This window comes from Hibiscus syriacus, unplaced genomic scaffold (genome assembly GCF_006381635.1).
Source record: "Hibiscus syriacus cultivar Baekdansim isolate YM2019G1 unplaced genomic scaffold, ASM638163v2 tig00110331_pilon, whole genome shotgun sequence".
NCBI lineage: Eukaryota > Viridiplantae > Streptophyta > Magnoliopsida > Malvales > Malvaceae > Hibiscus > Hibiscus syriacus.
This window is the reverse complement of record NW_024062687.1, coordinates 977,320-1,003,779: the sequence shown is the minus strand read 5'-3', so window position 1 is coordinate 1,003,779 and position 26,460 is coordinate 977,320. Positions and strand designations below refer to the sequence as shown.

At 30.8% G+C, this 26,460-nt stretch overlaps 1 protein-coding gene and 1 pseudogene across 1 annotated transcript; both read left to right on the top strand.

Annotated features, from left to right (window-relative positions):
• Positions 1-681: 681 nt before the first annotated feature.
• Positions 682-3,206, top strand: LOC120119117 (probable trehalose-phosphate phosphatase J). The gene is made up of 11 exons (XM_039139010.1): positions 682-912; positions 1,012-1,256; positions 1,358-1,498; positions 1,605-1,676; positions 1,767-1,856; positions 1,927-1,983; positions 2,062-2,163; positions 2,249-2,396; positions 2,592-2,662; positions 2,949-3,041; positions 3,133-3,206. The coding sequence occupies exons 1-11, from the start codon at positions 909-911 to the stop codon at positions 3,199-3,201; spliced, it is 1,092 nt and encodes a 363-aa protein (XP_038994941.1). The 5' UTR covers positions 682-908; the 3' UTR covers positions 3,202-3,206.
• Positions 3,207-23,364: 20,158 nt separating this feature from the next.
• On the top strand, positions 23,365-24,103 carry LOC120119140 (annotated as a pseudogene).
• Positions 24,104-26,460: the final 2,357 nt, after the last annotated feature.

The following is a 26,460-nucleotide window of genomic DNA, read 5'->3' as shown; positions in this document are numbered from 1 at the left end:
AAATAAAAATCGTGTTTTCAAATAATTTAAATATTTTACTCGACTATTCTCTAGTGATGGACATGAGACCCGAATTCGACGAATTCCGACCTGAATCGACTCGATCTGGTAGGATTTTTTTATAAAAAAAATTTAGGTTTGGGTTGGGTCGAGTTTGGATTTAGGGTAAAAAATACATGATCCGAAAAAATATATAATTTTACATTATATATTTATGAATAATTACAATAATGCTACTCTATATATTATTTTTTCAATTAAATTATTATTTTTATTGAATAAAAATAATATTTTATTATTATTTCAGATCGAATTGAATCAAATTTTTAAATTATATATCCGGTCGAATTTGAGTCAAGTGGAATATTATTTTAATCAAATCAAGTCAAGTCTTGAATAAAAGATTCTTTATTCTCAAATCGAGTCAGATTAATTAAAAATCCGACGAACCCAACCTATGCCCATCCTACTATTTCCCAAATCTCTGTGTGAACTTTTGGTTTTGGATGTGGAGTGGGACCCACAACATCGTTTTTATTTTTATTTTTAACCTTTTTTTTTTTGTGAAGAGTTTCGTTTCGTCCGTTTGTGTCTGGTTTTTACTATAAAAGCTGCTCCAACTCCTTGTGTCTCTCTCACATATGGTCTCTCCACTCTCATCTATCGTTCCCTTCTGTCTCTCTTTCTTTCTGTCTTGTTCTCTACCATTACTTCTTCTTCTTCTTTGCTTCTTTTGAAGTCTAGATTCGATTTCACTTCCTTAGTATTTGGGTTTTGATTTCCAACAAAACAAAAAGAGAAGGAAACAGAACACTCTGTTTCCAGCTTTTAACCCGTTACTCTTACACTAACATTAACAATCCAAACACTTGTTTAAGTTGTTCTTCTAAATACCTTAACTTCCAAAAATGGGTCAGTTCTAGTTTTTTTTTCTTTTTCTTTGATTCAAGGATAGCAAGATTAAAAAACTGCGGGCTTTGAATCTTAAAATGTTTGAATGTGCTGTTGCAGTGAGTTTCCTTGAAGAAATACCAACGAACATCGCTGCCAGTCAAAATGTGGTCTCTGAGGCAAGATCAGCACAAAAACCGCCTGCACCACCCGGTTTTCTCTCCATTTCACGCAAGAAATTGCTTCAGAACCTTGAAATCAGTGCCGGAGCGAGGGTTAACGCATGGGTCGATTCCATGAGAGCTTCTTCCCCAACTCATATTAAGTCTACACCTTCCATTGCCGATGATGAAGGTTCCTGGAGTGTGAGTTCTTACCTGTTTCAAGCCTTGAACCAAAATGGGTTTTTAATTTTTTTTAAAGGCAATAAAGATTCTGACTTCCTATGGTTGATGAAATTGTTTAGCTGCACCATCCGTCGGCGCTGGATATGTTCGAGCAGATTATAGATGCTTCGAAAGGGAAACAAATAGTAATGTTTCTAGATTACGATGGCACTCTTTCTCCGATCGTTGCAGATCCAGATCGAGCTTTCATGTCCAACAAGGTTAGTTATTTGTTCACATGACAACACGGCTAGTCTTTGCATAAAATTTCTGGGTATTCTTCTTCTATAAATTTGACATTAATTTCCCATGCTTTGTGTACACCAGATGAGAAAGACAGTGAGAAAGGTAGCCAAATGTTTCCCTACAGCTATTGTGAGTGGTAGATGCAGGGACAAGGTACATTTTCAGGCCTTAAAATTTGATTCTTTAAAGTCTATTTAATGTTTACACAATTGGTAAATCTTTTGTTGTTTTGAAAACCGCAAGGTCTATGACTTTGTCAAGTTAGCTGAGCTATATTACGCTGGAAGCCATGGAATGGACATTAAAGGCCCCGAGAAACTTTCCAAATCTAACACGGTGAGTAACCTGATGTTTTACCTCACTGTTTCTCAGATCACTCTCATCCTTGTGTTTTTTTACTCTTCAGGACACTGAATTACTTTTCCAACCAGCTAGTGAATTTCTTCCAATGATCGATGAGGTAATTTCTTCATCACACACAATGGAAATCAAAGTAACTAGCTTCAGGTAGTTGACATTTTCTCATGCAATTTTCCAGGTTTACAAACAACTGGTGGAGACTACAAAATCAACACCAGGAGCCACAGTGGAGAACAACAAATTTTGTCTCTCGGTGCACTTCCGTTGTGTGGATGAAAAGGTGAAAAACTCAACAGAAAATAAGAAAATCAAAACATATTATCACAATTTTCAACCATCTGATTTGTTGGGCCATAAAATTACAGAAATGGAGTGAACTGGCACAGCAGGTCAAGTCTGTGTTAAAAGACTACCCCAAGCTTCGGCTAACACAAGGCAGAAAGGTTCTGGAAATCCGTCCCACAATTAAATGGGACAAAGGGAAAGCACTTGAGTTTTTGTTAGAATCTCTTGGTAAGTTTGAAAATTATTCTTTATTGCTTGTGCTTTGATCCTCGAACGCGTGCACTTCGTGTTTGCGCGTTCATATTACACCAACACGTCATTATTTCAGTTGAAGTTAGTAATAGTATGAAAAAACAAAGACATGACGTGATGTTTTGTGATGACCGACATGCGCTAATAATAATACGAATGTGTTTGCTATAGGATTCGCCAACTGTACCGATGTTTTCCCGGTTTACATCGGAGATGACCGCACTGACGAAGATGCATTCAAGGTAAAAATCAAACCCAATCGTCACTTTTTTTGTTCTAATTATTAAATATGTGGCATATTATTAAATTAATATTATATCATATTTTCAGTTGTGTTTATTGTAATTATAATAATAACGGATGCTATTACTGTTGTGAGTTTCATAGTCATGAAATAACGGTTTTAAATAATATCTTTATCGTTATATAATGATTGTTATTCTGGCAATAGATCACTATTAAATTCTATTTATATACATGATAAGTGGATCTCTGAGGCTAAAAATTTTGGTTTTGGTTCTTATTTAGATACTGAGAGACAGAGGACAAGGTTTTGGTATTCTTGTCTCCAAGTTTCCCAAGGACACCAATGCATCTTATTCTTTACAAGAGCCAGATGAGGTTAGTTTCAAACTAACATCAAGTAGATGCCACTCCATAATTTTCAAATATATTTGTAACTTAATATATATATATTTGTATGTTTTTACAGGTTTTGGATTTTTTACGACGATTGGTTGAATGGAAACAAATTTCTACAAAAACTCAATCGAAGATGTAAAAGAAGAGAAAATATAAAATATATATATATACCTTGCACCCTGGCATGAGTTGTAAAAGGGATTGGATTAAAGTAGTAAATTATTGCTTAAGATAAGAGAAGGAAACGAGTATATATATTTTTATCTTTTGGGGTTGAAAGCTTTGTACATCTTTGTAACTAGTCGGGTACAAAGGGTAAAGACTTGTTACTTCACAACTTTCCATTAATGCAAAGAATAAGAAAGTACCGATTCGGATGAATGTTATAATTATATTTAGGGTAAACTACATGTTCAATATTTTATCTATTATTTTTATTCCGTTTTTATCATTTAATTATTTTTTATTTTGAAATATATACTCAATGTAATATTTGGATCTATTTTATTCACTTTTAAAAAAAAAAATTAAAAATGATGCTAACATGTCACCATAAGATAATACATTCATCTTTGATTTTTTTCTTAAAATATGATGTCAACAATTTTGCTATTTTTTTAACGACGGGTGATCAAAAATAAAAACAAAACGTCATAATAAGTATGATTCAAAAAAATAGTTAGATAAACAAAATAATAAGTACGAAATGTGTAGTTTACCCTTAAACATATCCATACTAATATATTTGATTTTAAGTTTTAATGATTCTAATTTTATATTAATGTTGATTAAGTTTAAGGTAAATTATGCATTTAGCATCTAAACTTTAATTTTGGCCCATTTTAATACCTAAACTTTTAGTTTTTTTCTAAACAATACCTCAACTTTTAGTTTTTTCTAAACAATACCTAAACTTTAGTTTTTGTTTCATTTTAGTACCCCGTTCAAAATGTAACGTTAAGTTTTGAATTTTTTTTTAAAGTTTAGGTACTAAAACGAACCAAAATGAATAGTTTAAGTACTAAATACATTAAATTTTTAATGGTGGGGGTACTAAACTGAAATAAAAATTAAATGTAAGGTATGATTTTGAAAAAAATGAAAGTTTAGGTACTAAAACAAACAAAAACTGATAGTTTATGTTGTAACGCCCGATTCCTGGGTTAGTAGTTTGGGCTAACTCGAGAAAGAGTAAATAAACCCATTAGGCTTGTGAGAAGTCCTTGTCCAAATATGGAGTGGTTTGGGCTTGGTTTGAGCCCACTATACACTAAAAAAGGGTATTTTGTTTTGGGGTTAAACTAGGAAGGACCAAAGCTATAAATTTCCCCTTAAATATTTCGAAGGATGAAATCCTTAATGGTTGAGTGAGGTCATGGCAGGGGAAATAAGAGGGGAAAGGGCGACTTTCTCATATCTAGTTTTCCTCATATCTTGTCTCATTCCTCATTCGAACTCTCATTCTTTCTTCTTGGTGACTTGATCAAAGGTGAAGACGTTGTTGGTGTCCATCCTTAATTTGATATTCTAGAGTTAAGTATAGAAATCTCCATCCTCTAAGCTTAAAATTAAGATCACTACCTTAGAAAGTATGTTCTTACCTTTCTTAAGTTCTTAGATGAGTTAATAATCCTTCTCATTGATTGTTCTACTAAGAAAAACGGGTGAAGGATCCAAAGGTAAGGAAAAAAAGAAAGTTTTACTTGGGTGAGTTGTGATTCTCCAGCTTCTTGTAGAAAGGTAACCCATTTCTAACCCTTCCCTACTCTTGTATATCAACATGTGTAGTATTGATGCTTGTATAAGTGTATGAATCAGTTGACTGCATTTTGGTATGGCATGAAAATGAGTTTTTAGTGTTATTCATACATAAAGTAATAACCTTTCATGAACCTTTAACTTTATATAAATTTTAAATACAGTTTAGGGTTCTTGAGAATATCTTAAGAGAGATTTGAGAGGTCTTATTCTAGTGAAATAGAGGTTTTTGGGTTTAGAGTATCGATACTTTATGAACAATACCAATATCGTTTGTCTAGATGAGGAAATTCTAAGAGCTTTTGTGAGAGGGGTATTGATAACTGTTATGGGGGTATCGATACTATTCATGGAGTATCGATACTCATGATGTAACATCATCAATACCGGGTTAGTGACCAAATTGTAAAATTTCAGAATTTGGTGATTAAAGTGGAATAGTTAAATAGTTTAATGATTTATCTGGAAATAGTTTATGAATTATTGTTAGTAATTATTAAATGAAGTAAAGGGCAAATTGGTCATTTGTCATGAAAGATATTTTTCCCCTTTAATAGGAGAGAAACGCGTAGGGAGAGAGTTATCTGGAAAACTCTCTTCTTCTTCGTCTTGCTTTCTTCTTCTCCACCGTGAACCAAGGGAGCAAAGGTGAGTTTTCTAATTACTTGATTGTTTGTTGATTTTAAGTATGGGTTTTGATCCTAAGGTGATACTTAATCTGAAGAAAAACTTAAGTTATCTTAAAATCAAAAGATGAAGAAGTTATGAAAGATTAAAAAGAATGGGTTTTTAAGTGAATTTTTGGAAAAGAGTCGATAAGTTGAATTTAAAACTAAATTTGACTTGTCATCAGCTTAATTAAGAAATATGAAGTGATAGAATTGAATTTAGAACATATTGAAAATTGGGTATGATTATTGATTTCCATATGAAAGACATAATTTTGAGGTTAAAGATGTATTGAATGAGTAGAAATTAGTTTAAGTATGTGTACTTGAGTTAAGAATATGAAAGGGAATGAAACATGAAGTATTGAAGCTGAAAATAGTGAATTTTCATACTTGAATAGTGATTTATGGGCAAAATTTACAGATTTCAATAGGGGTATCGATACCCTAGGCAGGGTACCAATACCTCAATTAGGGGTGTACCGATACCCTATAGAGGGTACCTGTACCTACGTTAAACAAGAAATGGAAATAGATCTTTATTTTAGTTTAAGAAATAAAAGATTAGAGTATGCCAAGTGGAATGCTGATATGTATACTATATGTGTGATTATGTAGACATCGAACGTAAGCAAGTTCTGGAACAATCAAAGAATTAGAATCAATTGGAATTAAGCAAGGCTAAGGTGAGTGCAATTTAATTGTACTTATGTTATCGAACAAACATTGGCTTGTGATGAGCTAGTGACAGAGTTACTATGGTAAGAAGTGATTCCTAAAATGTGATTTGATTTGTGATGCATGCATAACGTTATACATGAATATATGAGAATATGATATCAGTTGTGTGATATGTTTGACATGTTATTTTATGTGACATGATTGATGTGAACATATGAGAATAAAATATGAGATACGTGAATCTAATATATGTGAATACAATTATATGACATACGTTTTTACATGAACACATGAGAAATGATAGAAGCTATATAAAATGATATATGTGATTTCATGCACTGGTGACATATATTATATGACATGGACCTATGTGACTACATGAGAAAGAATATAAGTTATGTGACTATATAAACATGTGAATATATGTATATGAGAGGACATAGCCATGTGACATGTGAATATACTTGAATAATACATGTTATATGATATGAGATATATGTTTACACATACATGTGGTATGTGACAGAAAAGAAGGAACATATGATTATAAGAGAAATTATATGAATACATGAATTTATGCAACATAATGATATTGCCCATGATAGGTGACATGAGAGCTATAGGTATAGTTGTCATACCAAGAGTCGAGGGTTACCTATGTTCTTTGGGATATATGGACAATTTACCTATGTTCTTAGGGACATATGGATAGTTTACATATGTTCTTCGAGACATATGGACAGATTACTTATGTTCTTCGGGACATATGGACAGATTACCTATGTTATTCGGAATATATGGACATATTATTATACGAGCTGTGGTGACAGCATATGTGTGCACAACCTCAGTGTACTCACATACCTTAAGTTCTCAGTAATGTACATGGGCCTATAAAAGATATCAAAAGTCTTTGCATTATTATAAGATGTTATGTGTGTTATATGATATATAGAAATGATAAGTACAATATCATATGATAAATAAAGATTATGATAATGATGGTATATGTACATGTATGCATTCTGTTATGTGAAATGTTCTATGATTTATATTATATGTTTTATATGCCTCACTAAGTCAACAACTTAGCGTGTGATTGTTTCACACGTAGGTTCCGAGAAGAGGAAGATTGATAAAAGTTATGCAAGTCAGGTCAGTTTCTCCTTTCCAAAGATCAGATCAGAAAAGAAATGAATAGTTTGTATTTTGTAATATTGATTGTGGTTGACATGTAAATAAAGGTTTGAATACGATATGTTCTAATCGGTTTTGTAAAATCATGTGATTGAGTTTTGTAATGGTTTAAACGTATTTATGTAAATGGTAACTTTATAGTAATGAAAGTTTAAGTTTTTATGAGTTTTATATATGTTTTGATGAAATCACTGCAGGGTATCAGTATACTGTAGCAGGGTATCGATACCCCTGTAGTATTTTAGAAATGTTAGCATCGATACTGTTCACGGTACAGTTCATTACCGTTTACAGTACTGTTCATTATTGTTCATAATACTATTCATACAATATAGTATTATTTATAAAAATATTTTTCTTTAAATTTATTATAATGAAACATAATTCAACAGTATATCATCGTACTTTATTAATATAAGTCCAAATGTTCTATTATTTCGTAAGAAAAATGTTTGAAAAAGTCAATGTGACATCTCAGACTTGTATCCGGGTTGAGTACGGGTTGGGGGTGTACATTTAATGGTATCAGAGCTATGGTTTAGTCGATTCTCGGCATAAATCGAGGTCCAAAGTGTTTTTAAAAGTATACATGCCAACACAAAGTGAAAAAATTTCTGATATGATAGTGTAAGGAGTGTACTGTCTTGTTAATAGAGTTAAATTGTTATGTTACATGTTTGAATATGAAAGTTTCCAAAGTGAAGCAGGAGGCAATAAACCTGATGATGATAGCAATTCAATTGCCCTTGCCAGGAAGATGAAGAGCGGACACCTCAGGAAGTGTCTCGTAAGATCAAAGGCTGATTTCAGAAAATTGAAATCATATTAGAATAGTGATAGAAGATTTTTTTATTGTTTTGAATCAGATGATAGAGAAGTTTTGTTGTAACATGGATAAGATAAAATATGGTGAACAAGTGTCACCATAAGGACGTTAAAAGATCAAATGGTGCAGTGAGAAATTGTAAGAGAGTTCAAGAATAAGTGCACAGTGACAAGTGTATAAGATATGTAAAGCCAGAGCGTATGAGTTTGAAAGAAAAGGATAATATTGAGTATAAGCAACATTGTGGATACAATAAGGGTTTGCATTCTAGATGGAAAGAGTTAGCGATGACTAACAAAATTATGTGATGGAAATGTATTGGAATTATAAGATATTGTTAGGTTATGATAACCAAATATGAAGTGGATCCGGATACAACTGTATATTTTGATCATAGTAATGTAATATAGTGAAGGAAGTGAGGATTTGTATGTTTGAGTAAAGTTAAGTATTGATAAGAAGAGTTTAAGAATGAATACATCAGTGATCAGTTTATAAGATGAAGAAAGTTAGAATGTTGAGTTTGAACAATGGAAATTACATGGTGTATGAGAATGAATGTGGGTTCGATAAGTTAAGTAAACTATTGTTGAGATGATTTTGATTGGAAAAGAGTAAGATTTTTTGTTACTTTTTATATGATAAATGACATTAAAGGTTAAATAATGAGGTTATGTATAAGTAAAGTGAATTATCAAAATTTCGAAGATGCGATGAAGATTGGTAATCAGAGATGAGTGGATGTGATATAAAAGAGTATGGGAGTATGGGGGACAAGATATAGTTTAGTTATGTATAAAAAGATCTTGATTATAAAAGGATAAATGGATAAAGAAATGAAAATGATTGATTTTAAAGGACCAGATATGGTAAATGTTATATGGAAGTGTAGACAATAAGTTCGATATAGAAGTAAATAAAAGTATGCAAGGTGATGTGAAAAGATTGTTTGATTTCATAAAGTATATGTTTAATCACATTTGAAGAATATTTAAGGTTGTGTTCTTGGTTAAAAGATGATGGAATAAGAGTTTTGTTACTTTTATAAGGTAATTAGAGATGGATTTATGATGTTAAGTGATGAAAATGAATATTATTGTCTATACGATAAGTGACAATATATGAATGTAAAAAAGAAAAATGTAGTTGAAAAACTAAATGAATGAAAAACAAGTTTTTTGATGATGACAAGAAAGATTAAGGGAAGCAACATAAGAACAATAGAATATATGCTCTTATCAAGAAGTGCAGTGAAAATTCAAGGACGACTTTTCTTAAAATGAGGGGAGATTTGTAACATCCTCAATACCGGGTTAGTGACCAAATTGTAAAATTTCAGAATTTGGTGATTAAAGTGGAATAGTTGAATAGTTTAATGATTTATCTGGAAATAGTTTATGAATTATTGTTAGTAAAGGGAAAATTAGTCATTTGTCATGAAAGATATTTTTTTCCCTTTAATAGGAGAGAAACACGTAGGGGGAGAGTTACTGAAAAACTCTCTTCTTTTTCTTCTTCTTGATTTCTTCTTCTCCACCGTGAACCAAGTGAGCAAAGGTAAATTTTTTGATTACTTGATTGTTTGTTGATTTTAAGTATGGGTTTTGATCCTTAGGTGATACTTAAGCTTAAGGAAAGCTTAAGTTGTCTTAAAATCAAAAGATAAAGAAGTTATGAAAGATTAAAGAGAATGGGTTTTTAAATGAATTTCTGGAAAATAGTTGATAAGTTAAATTTGAAACTAAATTTGACTTGTCATCAACTTAATTAAGAAATATGAAGTGATAGAATTGAATTTAGAACATATTGAAAATTGGGTATGATTATTGATTTCTATATGAAAGATATAATTTTGAGGTTAAAGATGTATTGAATAAGTAGAAATTATTTTAAGTATGTGTACTTGAGTTAAGAATATGAAAGGGAATGAAACATGAAGTATTGAAGCTGAAAATAGTGAATTTTCGTACTTGAATAGTGATTTCTAGGCAAAATTTATAGATTTCAATAGGGGTATCGATACCCTAGGCAGGTACCGATACATCAGTTAGGGGTATATCGGTACCCTATAGAGGGTACCGATACCTACGTTAAACAAGAAATGGAAATAAATCTTTATTTTAGTTTAAGAAATGAAAGATTAGAGTATGCCAAGTGGAATGCTGATATGTATACTATATGTGTGATTATGTGGACATCGAACGTAAGCAAGTTCTGGAACAATCGAAGAATTAGAATCAATTGGAATTAAGCAAGGCTAAGGTGAGTGCAATTTAATTGTACTTATGTTATCGAACAAACATTGGCTTGTGATGAGCCAGTGACGGAGTTACTATGGTAAGAAGTGACTCCTAAAATGTGTTTTGATTTGTGATGCATGCATAACGTTATACATGAATATATGAGAATATGATATCAGCTGTATGTTATGTTTGACATGTTATTTTATGTGACATGATTGATGTGAACATATGAGAATAAAATATGAGATACGGGAATCTAATATTTGTGAATACAATTATATGTGAACAAGATATGACATACGTTTTTACATGAACACATGAGAAATGATATAAGCTATATGAAACGATATATGTGATTACATGCACTGGTGAAATTAATGTATAACGTCACGCTAGGTGTGTCACTAAATGTCAAATGTGAAGATGTATATATTTTTGTCACGTTTAGTTAAACATATAGTGACATTAATGTATAACGTCATTTTATAATTTATATTTAGTGAAAATTATTTATGTCAATAAATAATATAAAAATTTGTCATTAATTATTGGTATCGTCACCAATAATATAATAATTTTATTATAATAATGACAAAAAATTATTGTCATAATTTTATTATAAATTTAAAAAATCTTTATTAAAATTTTAAAAATGTGAAATTACTATAAAAACCTTTTATTAATTAAAATTAGGATAATTTTTATAAATTAGGAAAAAGGACAATTTGTTTCTAAATTACAAAAAGGATAAAGTTGTTTATAAATAACAATAAAGGGAAATTTTTTTATAAATTATAACGATTCGATTAAAATGAAGAACAAAACTTTTTCTCAATTACAATAAAGGCCAAAACTTCTCACAAGTTATAATAATAACATTCACTTTTTACAAATTATAATAAATGCCCAAAATTACACAATCATTACATTTTGATCCATTCCCCATAAAATTTCAAAAACAACCCAAATCTCGACCATGTCACAACTACCTTTGTATCACCACTACCATCAACCACCGACCACCATTATGAAACCATCTAGAATGGGAAACATATTACCACTGCATATCGTATATAAGTAATATATACAACATCCAATAGAAAATAGGAAATGAGTAATGAAAAGTTAAAAAACTATAAAAGATGGTTGCGTTTATAATTGTTTGATGCATAACTAATTTTCAACATTAGTAGAAAATCATAATTTATTTTTTTAAGTATTTTCTATGTTTAAACTTTTATCCAGACTCTACACTAAAAATATAGGTTTCCTTTAGGAAGCTTTGAAACAATCGCATGCATTATAATAAATGTAATTTACATTATATTTAGAAGGAAATGGATCATACCTTTTTGAATTCCATTAAGATAGTGATGAAGCACGCTGATTCTGTTATTCATCATCTTGATCGTACTATGTATACCAGTTATATTAGGAACCACTACATCATAAGTACAAAGAGTATACGTGTAGTCATTAATTACAGAAAATACAAGTGTTCCAACAAATAAGATTTCATATTTCACAGAAAATCCTAAGGAAAATAATAGTGGAGGCTTACATTTTGACAGTGAACAACGCTTCGATTTGGGGGGAGAAATCGTTTGAACTGCGGAGGGTTAGGGTGCTGCAATAGGGGTCTATGAAGGGACCTGAGGGGTTAGCGAAGTGCTTCTGAACGTCGATAATTGGATGATCATAAGACGAACATTGGTTGGTCCATAAGACAGAAAACGACGGCTACTAAGGAAGAGTGGTGTATGGTGCAAGGAGAGGAAGTTGGAGCTGATGGCTTTAGGGTTTTCTCTTTGAAAACCTAACCAGATGTTATAAGTTATACATATTATATATATTGTAATGCGGTGCACTCATGTCATTAATATTTATTTGGTTTGACAATGGGTTAAGGTTTTAATTCCTGTAAAGTTTGGTTTTTTTTTCAATTATAAGTTAAAAGGGGAACATTAGAGGTTCAACCCTTAAGCAGTTTAGAGTTCACATTGATGGCCGGAACTTCTAAAATTATGATTTTTTTGCAAAAACTTTACAAAATTTCTAATTTTATCCAGATTTCAGAATTAATTTATTGCTAAGAACAATTTTTGATATATCGGTAAAAAGGGGAAATTATAGGTTCAGTCTTTAGGTAGTTTAGATTTCACACTAATGACTCAAAATTTCTAAAACTTATGAATTAAATGAGAGACTTTAAAAGTTTTCCAATTTAATATGAATTTCATAATTAGTATATTATAAATCAAATTACAACCAAATAAATTCTTTTAACCACGATGCTAAGTATAAAATCCTTTTTTTTATTTTTAGTCAAAAAGGATGAAATTAGAGGTTCAGTTCCTGAGAAGTCTAGAGTTCATATTAATTTCCCTAAAATTCTAAAATTGTGAATTGATTGCAAAATTTTACAAATTTTCTAATTTAATCCAAATTTTAGAATTAATTTATTGCCAAAAACAATTTCCTTCTTTGTTTTATATATAAGTCAAAAGGGGAAATTAGAGGTTAAATTCTTAAGCAGCTTAGAGTTCACTTAATGGACCAAAACTTGTAAAAATTATGAATTAACCATAAAAATTTTCCAAATTAATCTAAATTTCAAAACTAATCTATTAAAAATCAAATTTAAACAAAGCAAATCATATTAACCTCGATGCTAAGAATAAATTTCTTTTCTCGATAAAGTTAAAAGGGTATAATTAATGGTTAAGTCCTTGATTAGTCTAGAATTCACTTAATTGTCCTAAACTTCTAAAACTTATGAATTAACCGTAGAAACTTTAGTTTACTAATTTAATCTAAATTTTATAATTAATTTATCAAAAAAAATCAAACTAATTCTTTTAAGCTGGATTTTGTGGAGTGAGACATACAATTATCTTATTAGTACTCGACTTTGACATGGTCAGCTAAAGATTATTTTTAACGAAAAAAGGAGTTATAAATATACATGTATATATAAATATATAGAACACACTAGTGTGTGAAAACTAATCGGCCTAATTGAAATTATGAGAAAAAACATTTGAAAAAGCGTAACCAATAAGATTTTCAATTAACGGCACATCCAAAATTTTATTAAAATTGGCGGCAAACATTATGTGACATAATCTGATGATGTCTTTTAAAATCATCATATAAAAGATGAGCTATAACAATGAGTAGCAAATAATTTATTTCGTCATGTTAAACCTATTTTTATGACACACATAAATGTCACATTTTATGTATTATAAAACATGACATATCAAATTGTCACAAATAAAAATTATTACTAACAAATTTGTAATGTCACTAATTCAAATTAGATCGTCATAATAATAAACCATCACTAATACTTCAATTTCATTGGAGACGATTTTACAATGTCACCAATTTATCGAAACGTCACTGAAAAGTTTCCCTCCAAATTTTTTTGGAGGCAAATTTTGGCTCCAAATATATAGTGATGAAAATCAATGACATTTTTAAAATTGTCATAAAAGATATATCATTAATCATCAAATGTGACGAAAATTAAAAAAATGTCAAATTTTTAGTATATTTTGTGACGTTATACGCAACGTCAAATAGAAATTTTGTCATAAAATGATAAATTTGTTGTAGTGAGTCGAGGGTTACCTACGTTTTTCGGGACATATGGACAGTTTACCTATGTTCTTCGGGACATATGGATAATTTAATATATGGACATATTACCTATGTTCTTCGGGACATATGGACATATTACCTATGTTCTTTGGGACATATGAACAGATTACCTATGTTCTTCGGGACATATGGACAGATTATTATACGAGCTTTGGTGACAGCATATGTGTGCACAACCTCAATGTACTCACATACCATAAGTTCTCAGTAATGTACATGGGCCTATAAAAGATATCAAAAGTCTTTGCATTATTATATGATGTTATGTGTGTTATATGATATACAGAAATGATAAGTGCAAGATCATATAATAAATAGAGATTATGATAATGATGGTATATGTACATGTATGCATTATGTTATGTGAAATGTTCTATGATTTCTATTATATGTTTTATATGCCTCACTAAGTCTATGACTTAGCGTGTGATTGATTCACACGTAAGTTCCGAGAAGAGGAAGACTGATAAAAGTTATGCAAGACAGGTCAGTTTCTCCTTTCCAAAGATCAAATTAGAAAAGAAATGAATAGTTTGTATTTTGTAATACTAATTATGGTTGGCATGTAAATAAAGGTTTGAATCCAATATGTTATAATCGATTTTGTAAAATCATATGATTGAGTTTTGTAATGGTTTAAACGTATTTATGTAAATGGTAACTTTATAGTAATGAAAGTTTAAGTTTTTATGAGTTTTATATATGTTTTGATGAAATTACTGTAGCAGGGTATCGGTACACTGTAGCATGATATCGATACCCCTGTAGTATTCTGGAAATTTTAGCATCGGCACTGTTCATTATTTTTTTTACGATACTGTTCATTATTGTTCACAGTACTATTCATACAATATAGTATTATTTATAAAAACGTTTTTCTTTAAATTTGTTATAATGAAACATAATTCAACAATATATCATCGTATTTTATTAATATAAGTCCAAATGTTCTATTATTTCATAAGAAAAGTGTTTTAAAAAGTTAATGTGACATCTCGAACTTGTATCCGGGTTAGGTACGGGTTGGGGATGTTACACATGAGCCTAGTTCGATGCTCGGGAACTTGATCAGATTTCAGTAGGCTATTTTGGTATTGGTACCTAGGTTAGTAACAATACCAAGGGTGAAAAGTATTGATATCAAGGTAGTGGTATCGGTACTCATGAATTTTTTCTAAACATCGAATGTAATTTTGGTATCGATACTCGAGATAATACCGATCCACCAAAGGTGAGTATCGATACTCTAAGTAAGGGTATCGATACTGAGTGTTATGTCAAATTGCAATGGGTTGTTTTGGTATCTATACCCGAGGAAGTATTGATACCCTAAGAGGGGAAGTATTGATACCCAAGGAGGAGTATCGGTACCATCGTGATTATTTAGGCTATAATCTTAGCTTGTGTGTTAGAAAGCCATAAAGGGGTTCCGTTTGAGGGGAAACTTTTTAATAAGCTTACAAGTGAGAACTTTAATAATTTGTGTGATAACATAAGATCTTAATGACGTAAGATTCCATAAGAATTATGCCTTATATGATTCTCAGGAGACGACGATGACACTCGAGTCATTTGTATGATGACTGATTGATAGAATAAGGATTATCTGGATATATCGCATCTAGTGTTATGGAACTCGACCGCTAGATGGACATTGTGATGATGCTAGGTGACCCAAACACGTCCCGAGTACTCGAGAGGAGTATACTAGCTTGGCAAGGTATTGACGCTACGTGACCCGGACCTAGCCAAGGGTATTATAAGATATTGATGCTATGTGACCTAGATCTTACCCAAGGTACCATAATAAGAAAAAAAGGGTGTGAGTTTTGTGATGCTTTAGTGACCCTGAGCTACACTGATGCTTACTTTTGTTGTGTGCTAAATGTACTCATAATTTCATACTATACATATAATATACATATCAGTTAAATAGATGTAGTATAGTTGGGTTATTTGCGTGGCACTGAGCTTGTGAGCTTAGCATATGTCATGTACTGTCATAGACCCTTATGTATTATCGAGTCGTGAACTCTGTTTTAAACTTAAGTATTTTGGAGATCACTATTAGGAGTTCCCCATATTTTGTATACTTATATTTATATTCAGTATTTTATATTGTCTTAAAATTTTATGAATGTGTCCAAATTATTTCAAAAAAATGGTTAGCTATTCAGGTGGTTTCATGTAATATTTTAATCCTCTAGATTTTGAGTCGAACCAGATTAGGGTGTTACATAGGTACTAAATACGTAGTTTACCCTTAGGGTGCATTTGGTTCACGGAATGTAAGATTACCAGTGGGAATAAAAGATTACCAGGGAATAGGATTACTGGAATGTTGTATTTTGTGTTTGGTTAAATGAATAAAAGATTATTGGAATGTATATTTAACCAAATTGTCCTTATTATATATATTTTTTTCAACAAGTTGAAAAATATTTATATATTTTCTTTAAAAAATTAAATTCATAAAATTTATATAATTTTTATACAAAATTGAAAATATAGAAAGGTTTAATGAAAGGGTAAAATTTTATTTTAACCCCTGAACTTCATATAAAATTTTAATTATAGTTTTTTTTGTAAATATAAAATAGTTTAAGGATAAATTTATAATTTAATATTCGTAGAATTTTTATTATTCAATGACATAATAAGGATATTTTTGAAAGAATTTCTTTAAGGGTATTTTAGTCCAAAACGCCGGTAATCCAACAATACCTAAGGAAAGGGAGGTAATGACATTCCTGGTAATACCCCAAAATCCATTGGTAATGTAGATACTAGGAATGACATTCCCAGCCAACCAAACGGGGGAATGTGGATTTTATTCCCATGAGAATCTCACATTCCTCCAACCAAGCACACCCTTAGGTTTATAATATATTGAATGGTATATTTTTTTTTTATAAAAGTTACAAATTTTATTAAAAAGAGGAAATATTTATAATTACAGTGAAGGTTTACAATTATAAAACTAAATTAAACACATATATAAGATATTTTCCTATTACCATTATATGTAATAACATATAAATTAGCCACTTATGATCACACAATAACTATAGAATGAAAAGGTTAAAAATTTAATTCAAAAATCAAACAAAAAATAGATACAAGTAGATATGATTGCATAAAAAATGAATCATAAAAGAGGATCAAGTTACTGCAAGACAACTGATGAACCACAAATCAAATTCAATCGACGTGAAAAAACCCTCCACAAACACAAATAATGTATCTAAATGTAATCCGACGATCGATTATGCAAATCAGAAAATGCCAATATGATAAGTTTTTTTTTGGGAATTAGTCAACATTATAATAAATAAGCTTAAAGATATATTATTTTAGTTTGAATTAATATTAATTTTTAATTTAATTTCAGATTGTTTTTTTTTCTAACCACAAATCAAATTCAATCGACGTGAAAAAACCCTCCACAACACAATAATGTATCTAAATGTAATCCGACGATCGATATGCAAATCAGAAAATGCCAATATGATAAGTTTTTTTTGGGAATTAGTCAACATTATAATAAATAAGCTTAAGATATATTTTTTAGTTTGAATTAATATTAATTTTTAATTTAATTTCAGATGTTTTTTTTTCTCTTAAAAAAATTATATATGTTTATTATCAAATATCAATAACATATAAGTCTATTTTTTTAAAAGAAAATTAATATTGGCGAAGATTTATTCTCTTAAAGAGTTTTACTCTATTGGGTATTATTTTAGGTATTATTAATAAAATATATGTTTTTAAATAAATTTTAAATGTGAATTTATTGAGTGGTGTCAGTGATTAAATAGTGTTATTTTCTTTTGAGATATTGAGTTTGAATAAATATGTCTTTAGGGTGTGCGCACGTTATCAATGATTAGGACGAATTATGAATAAATACTATCATGTAATCACTCTAATTATTTTTTTATAAAAAAGCTACTTAATTGAACACTTACAAACACTCTATTTTATTTGTATTTTTTATTTTTTCTCTAACATTGTACATAATAATAATCCTTTATCATATACATTTGAGTTGACACAATTAATGTAAGCAATGGTTATTCCACAAATTGGTATGTTGTTTTAAAATTATAAAAGAACATCAAATTTTGTTATACTTACTAGGTCAATGATCAAAATATTTTATATAAAAATATTAATAAAAATTATTTTAAAATGATTATTAATGAAATAAAAAGAAAATTTTATAAAAAAAAACCCCGTTGGTCTCATGTCGATTTTCAAATAGTATTTTTTAACTAATTTTTAAAAATTTATATATAAGAATAAAAAATATTCTTATAACGATGATGGTAACCCTTTAAAATAATGGTGTTATAGAAAAATTTTAATTGAATTAGTGTCGAGTTGATTAGTGAGACTAACTCAATCAATAAATTGAATAATTTGTTTTGAAAAATATAAATATTTTATTAATTAGCGACTAATGACGTCATTGAGAACAATGTTTGAAATACATAAAGGACATTCATGAGAATAGAAATTTGATGAACGATTAGTAGCAATCCATCTAGCAAGGGTTGAACAGAAACGTTGGCAAATCGTCTACAGGTCACCGGTAAGGCCTAGCATATTTCTAAAACTTCTTATGGGTCCTAGGATTATCAAAATATCATTTAGAATATAAGTATCTAATTTAAATATATATCGTCTTATACTTATCTTAAATTAATAAAAAAAATTAAAAATAAGCATCCAAATCAAAATCATGTAAATACCCGTAATATGTTTATAAGTTATATTCTACCACAAGACATCATCTTTGTGATAATTTTATTTACTACAAAATGTTAGAAATACATTATCTTGCTCAGAATCAATCAAAGAAAGCTCTTTGACCAAGACTCCCCAAATTTGCCCTTGTGTTTAGTCTTGAAAGGTCCTCATTTTTTTCCTTACTACTCAATGCCAGTAAAAGAGAAGCAAAATCGATTCTAAAGATAAAAAAAAAAAAAATTAGAGATGAATCGAATCATAAATATGCTATGAAATCTCGCCAAATCCCGCATTAGCCACTAAAATTCTCCAAAATAAGTGATAGACTTCTTCATCTTCATCTATAGACTTTGGAAATTTATAGAAGTTCCTTACCTTGGTGTGACCGAAATTTGTGCTTGGGAAAGCTAGAATGGATGATGGAAGTCTAGAGGAAGAAGAAGTAATTATGGTGAGAGAAAGGAGTGGGTGAAAACAAAATAAAAACGGGATATGTCTCCTAAAAGGTTGGACGAGTAACCTCATAAAATCAACCTCTTTTCTCCATAAAGGTAAAACAACTCTTTAGCCCCCTTAAACTTCACTCTCAAAAGAACTCTTATATAGGCCCCCAATGGACAAATTGAGATCAAACAAGCCTCAAAGGCCCAATTCAAGTCATATGCTGGCCCACATATCACAGTTTTTATGAACCGACGCTGGAGTATGGTGTTTGTTTTTGCTCCCAGGGAAAGCAACAAGATTGCGGATTTCATGGCTATCTTGGTATGGAACTTACCTGCTCGACTTCATATCTTTCAGGATCCTCCTGCGGTTGTGGTGGCCACTCTTCAAGCGGATAGGAATAGTGTTGACTAGCTTTTCCTAGGACATTTGTTCTTGTTTTGTTTTCTATACCATTAAAAAAATCTCCAGTCAACAATCTCTAAAGTAAGTGATTAAAAGTTCTCTGTTGACATCGTCCCTCTCTCTAGGTTGTAGGTTCAATACCCATTGAGCAAAATTTTTCTTCCCTTCCCTTAAGTAAAAATTGTTAAAAGAAAAAGAAATCCTCATATTGGAGCGTTTAGAGTGTCAAACGCTACTCAAAGTTCTAACCCAAGTGGAAAACACATGTATTTTTATTTATTAATTTATCTCATCACGTCAAATTGTTGTTGAAATGGATAAAACAGTTGATGGTCTAATGATCAAATATATAAATTGATAATGTAAATGATCAAAACATAACAATTGAATAGTCAATGACCAAAATAATAAAAAGGAACACAAACAAAAGTAACATTGGATGTAGTTTACCCAAAAAAAAGCAGCACGCAAACAATTGGATGTAGTAACATTAGCGAGGTATGAATTAGAGTTAGATCATATAAGTATACGTGAGAATTTAAATCTATCATTTTTGCTCCTTTATAAACAAAAACCATTGGTACCAGATTTATTGTCACACCGTTTTGTCCTAATAAAAAGCTGGAATTAGAAATCCTTTAATTACATGAAATTATATATGTCGGTAAAAAAAAAAGTTAAAATTTTGAAGGGAGCAATCTCAAGAGGTTGTTGCCCGTACCTAAATGCAAAATTTTACGGAAGTCAGAAGAAGAAGAGTTATATATATTTATTATGAAATTATGTATGAATTTAAGTTACAATTTATAATATAGTAAGATTGTGAAATCTCAATGCATTATTAAACCCATACATAGTAATTTACCTTGGGCATGCATCAATCTTTAAGACATTTTGGTCTTACACTTTTGGGACAGAATTTTGGTTCCTTCAGCCAAGGTGCTAACCCTAAAATCACAGTTGACATCCAAGTCTCTCTTCCAAAGCTTCAAGATCCAAACGTTGAACACCAATGGAGATTCCAGTTTCAGCTTCAAAGAGATTTGACGTTTCGTCATTTTGTCGCTGATGCTCTTCTGAACATTGAGCGGCACCGTTTTCGATTTCAAGCCATGGATTTTAATATTAACATTGCTTGAAACGCCGGCCTCTTGTTTGAGGCCCGGAAAGTCTCCGAATCCGAGGTTTTTGATCCAGAAATCGAGGCTGGCGCCGTCTTTATCTGATTTGTATTGGATCCCCATCTTTTCATTAAGATTCTTGGCTTTCAGCGTGACGTCATACGTCGGGGGACTACCCTTTTTCAGTTGCTTAAGAGAAATTGGGGGCTTTAGGGGTGAAGATGAAGTAAATCGACGTTAGGGTTCCGCATATGATAACACCCAGGAGGAGCAAACCAACGACGAACAATAAAAAGAAATTACAAAAATTCCCTTTTCTTTTCTTGCCTTTGGCCTTGGCCGCCTCGCGGTAGCGATTAACGATGCCATCGTTCTCGGGCGGTGGGACGCGATAGATTTGGTCTTTAGGGACTTGGACGACGTAGGTGGCTAAGGGGTGGCCCGGAGGTGGAGGTAAATTCATGGTGACTGGGGTGGCGGCGTGGGGTGTCGACGACAGCAACCGAGTATCGGTGGAAGACGCGACGACCCGCTCATCCTCCATGGGAGAGATGGGGTGCGAAGGAAAGGGTTGGGGTGACAAAGGAGAAAAGGGGCAGGGGTGAGGAGTAATTTAGGGCTTGCATGGGATGAGTTTGTTTCTTTGTGGTTGAGTGGTTGGTTTTGCGTTTAGATTGAATGTTTCTGTTTGGTAAAACCAACACATTTCCTTCTCTCCCTTTCTCTTTTTCCAGCTTTTTCTCTTTTAAATTAGTTTTAATTATATCGGGGGTTCTATTTTTGGATATACATTGTATTTTATACTTGAAATTTGTCATTTTTATCTTTTTATTTTTACACAACTAGATTTTTCTTTTTTAAATTGTATGTTTTCTAGAAAGGTTAATACGTTTTTTAGAGCATTTCATGACTAAAATTGAAAAAAAATACTACTCAAAAGTAAATTTAAAATTTATTTTATGCATAGTGGGTGGAAAATATTTCGTAGGATTTTTTAAACAAACAAAAAAGGATAGACTAACTTCTCTGATTTCTTAACTTCCAATTGTCGGAACAACCTCTCTTCCGAGCATGTTGTTCCTCTCAATGTCAACTTGGTGTTTATCATTCAGATTTGTATAACATTTTAGCTTAGCGTAAAATATTATGTCTACTCATACATGTAAGTTAAGTATGAGATTGTATTTAAATAATAATATCTCTGTTAATGTGACGACTTAAGGGTTCATGTAGTCCATCTCTCTCAATGCAAAATTTAAAACTTTCAATTCTTGCATCACCTGAAAGCACAAACCTTGTACAATCCAATTCTTGAGCGACGAGATCGCCTTACAAGGCTCAAAACTATCATTTACTAATAAAAAACGAGATTTGATCAAAAATTAACTTTCTTTAAATTTAATAAAAAGTCTTAGTTTCGAAAATTGTAAAACCTTATCAATTTGAGGTAAAAAGAGACTTTAAAAGAATAAAAAGAACTCGAATAAATAGAAAAAAAAATGAAAACTTGGATGAAGATAGGTAAAAGATTATTTTATGTATTAATGGAAACTCTAAAAATAATGATTAAATTTAGGTTTAGTTTTGATATGCATTAATGAAAAAATTGCTTTAGAAAATAAAATTTATGTGTATGAATGACAAGGAAAAATATTGATTTGTATCTTTTTAATTGATTGAGACCATTGATGATGTGGTGTAAGTCTATAAAATAATTTCTCCAAATTTATGACCTTTTAAAATTTTAAACCATAATTATAGTTTAAAAATCAAAATTTTAGCTATTTAAACTCGTTTTGGTACGAACCAAATTATCTTAATGGTTGAAGATTGTTATTATCCTTTTAGGTTCATAGTTCGAGCACGATATTTGTAAAGATATATGAACATTCATTGTCAAATGATTGAGAGACTTTAAAACAAATACTATATTGCATTCCCCCTCATATTACTAAAAAACTCATCATCTCACCTTAAAAAGCATAATTTTTAAAAATTATCATTTTAATCTCTCCAATCTCATTTCATTTCCTTAAAATATAGTCTCAAATTGCAAAAATAAATAAATAAATAAAAAATAAAAAATAAAATCATCGATATAGTCAACAACTTTACATCTTATTGTACTATTCATCCTATTTCTCTAAATAATTTTTTATGATCACATTTGTTTAATTTTTTCAACAATACTAATCCCCTAATCTAATAAATATTTTTCTCCATTCAAATTATGGATAAAACAAAATCTATTCTAATAATATTTTAATTACTAATAAATAAGAAATAAATTAAAAAACGTGATAAAAAATTGGAACAAAAATGATTTTTTCCATGCTCCCTTTAAACTTCGATTTTGGAGATTCTTCCTTTGATCGTTTCAAATAAAAGAAGACCGGTTCCATTCCTAGGGACACTCTACATCACACAAGCATATTTTAATTTTCTTTATTTAATGGAATATAATTACAAATTCCCCCCTTTTCTCCTCATATAAAACTGAAAATGCATATGAGTTTATATTCAATTTAATTAAAACACGTGTAAAAAAATAACATTTAACAAGTTGAAAAATCATGTCCTAATTATTAGGATCACTTTCACTATTCTTAAATTATAACAATATGCACTAAATTGCATATTAATACACAAAATAAGAGCTTGCAAAAGTTTAAAGTTTTAATCCAATGGCGACCACAAATCAGCTTATAGTGCCTTTCTTCCTCCTCTTCCTCTCCTTCTCCTCCATTGCTCGCTCTGTAAGCAACCCTCACCGCCGCCATGGCGCCACCCCATTATCTCCGTCGTCTAACCTGTCTTTTTGAATGTATGCAGGACGATGAAGATTGCGTTTACTCGATCTACATAAGAAACCGGAACCATCATCAAAGGCGGAACAGACTCCGTCATCAGCCTAACACTCTATGACGCCAGCGGCCAATACGTAAATATTAGTAACCTAGAAGCATGGGGAGGGTTAATGGGGAAAGGGTATAACTATTTCGAACGCGGAAATTTGGATATTTTCTCGGGTAGGGGACGGTGCATGAATGCTCCTGTGTGTGCCATCAACTTAACATCAGACGGTTCGGGTCCGTTTCATGGATGGTATTGTAACTACGTGGAAGTCACCGTGACCGGCATCCATACCCCTTGCACGCAGCAGCTGTTCACGGTGGAGCAATGGTTGGCGCTCGATACTGTACCCTTCGACCTCACTGTTATTAGGAACAATTGTCCCGCTCAGTCTAAAGCCGATCATCAAAAATCTGAAATGTAGATCAAGCTCCTCACGAGGGCTGTAATTAATTACTATCAATAAAATTAAACAGGCAAACAATTAGTATCAATAAAATTAAACAGGCAAACAATGATGATAGTTTAATTTTTTATTTAAATTTATTTATTTATTATTCACTTTGATCAATAATAATAGAAATCATAGTTTATTTTTTATGAAATGTAATTAAAGATGAATATAAATTAATAAATATTTTTAATATATAATTTTAAAACAACAACAGTTTCTTTAAAATATGTAAGGCTTATAAAAAAAACCAATAATGCTTCACATATTAAAAAAACAAAGTGATTTCCTTTTTGAAAAAAAATTAATCTAACTTGTTTCCTACGACTTGTACGTCACAACTCAATTTAACCCAAGAATTCCAGTCAATTTGATGCTTTTTGAGGCGTAGAATGCCCCAATTTACTTATTTTTCAATAAGGTGACCAAAATACAATACAAAATGTAATGCAGGAACTTCTATAGTAGTTCTACTCCAATGTTAGTGAGCACGTGTGGGTCGATCCTGTTGGGACGAGGCTAATATGTCCAGTGGCAAAGAAGTAAGGTCTGGGCATTATGTTTATGCCAAAAATAGCCCAATGTTTATTAAAATAACTTATATTTTTATCAAAATGATTATTTTGGTTTTTATTTTTTAGTTTGAAATATTTTGACCCCAACATTTAATATTATGGAAAAAAGCCCCCTACAGATGAAAATTATTAGTTAACACACTAATAACACTCCAAAATATGAGTCTTTTTTAACTTAAAATAAAACATTGAGGGTTAAAATGCTATAGCAAGAAATAATAAGGGTCAAAGTAATTATTCTGTCTACGGGTGTAAATGAATAGAGCGTTCGGTGAACTGTTCGTGAATCATTAAGTTAACATTGGTTTATGTTCGCTATTTAAGCTAAATAAATTTTTAGTTTGTTTAATTAACGAGCGAACACGAACAAAGGTGTGATCGGTTCATTTATGTTCACGAACAATCTCTTTTATTAACTCGTTCATTTATGTTCATGAACAAGTTTGTTTAATTTTCTTATATTTTAAATATTAGTGAAGATACATAATAAATTAAATATATGATAAAATTTAGAGTTTAGAACTATAAACCCTTAAAAGTTTAAGCATTAATTGTGTAGTTTTACCATTTACTCCTAATTATAACACCAAAAACTCTTTTCTCCCATCTTTTCCCCTTCTGGCCCGCCGCTGGTCTCTAAAAACTTTCTTTTCTCTGTTTTTCACGAGATTATCATATTTCTTCTGTGAGGTCGTATGTTACACCGTCAGTGTTTTTGTGATGCTCGCATCGTCCCGATCATAACTGTAGTAAAAAGTTACAGTTTGTCGTCTGCTTGAGGAGAGTTCAGAATCTTTATGAAGCAAGAACAGATTTATTTATTTACATGTTATTTTGATAAATTTTCATGATTCATGGTACTAAGCACTAAAAGCTGCGGGTATATGATTGTAAGAATGTTTATCTGTGTAGGTTTGTCTCTAATTTTTTTTAAAAAGTTACAGTATAGTTATAGAAATAGTTTGAACTTATTATTTCGATTGATGATTAATTGCCATCCTTTACTTGTTGACCTAATGTTGAAATGAGCGTTGGATTTGTAAGTTTAGGTAATGAACTTTTTATGCTTCACTTTAGAAGAGAATTAACGGTAATGATTAACATTCTACAGACTACAAAAAATATATGATTATTTAGATAAATGGTTGTTTCTTGGAATCATTTATCAAAACAAAATGAGTATTTAGCATCTTTCCATGGTTATTTAGATAAATGTGTGTCCCCTTACTACTGAAAACTATACTTAGGATCCTAGTATTAATGCCCATATCTGGCTTGGTTTAAATGTGTCGAACTTTACACTCGTATGGGTTTAAGCTAGGGCCTAATTGGAGTCTAAAGTGTAACATCCTTAATATCGGGTTAGTGACTAAATTGTAAAATTTTAGAATTTGGGGATAAAAGTAGAATAGTTGAATAGTTCAATGATTTATGTGGAGATATTTCCTGAAAGTTGTTAGTAATTATTAAAAGAATGAAAGGGCAAACTGGTCATTTGACTTGGAAATGATAAAAAAAATGATATATATGTAGGTGGGGATAAGGATGAGGAGATATTTTCTCCACTTCATCTTCTTCTCCTTCATGTACGAGAGAAAGAGAGAACCAAGCTGGCAAAGGTAATTTTTCTAATTAGTTGATTATTTGTTGATTTAAAGGTTGGGTTTTGATCATTAGATGATAAGTAAGCTTAAGGAAAGCTTAAGTTATCTTAAAATCAAAAGATGAAGAAGTTATGAAATATTAAAGAAAATG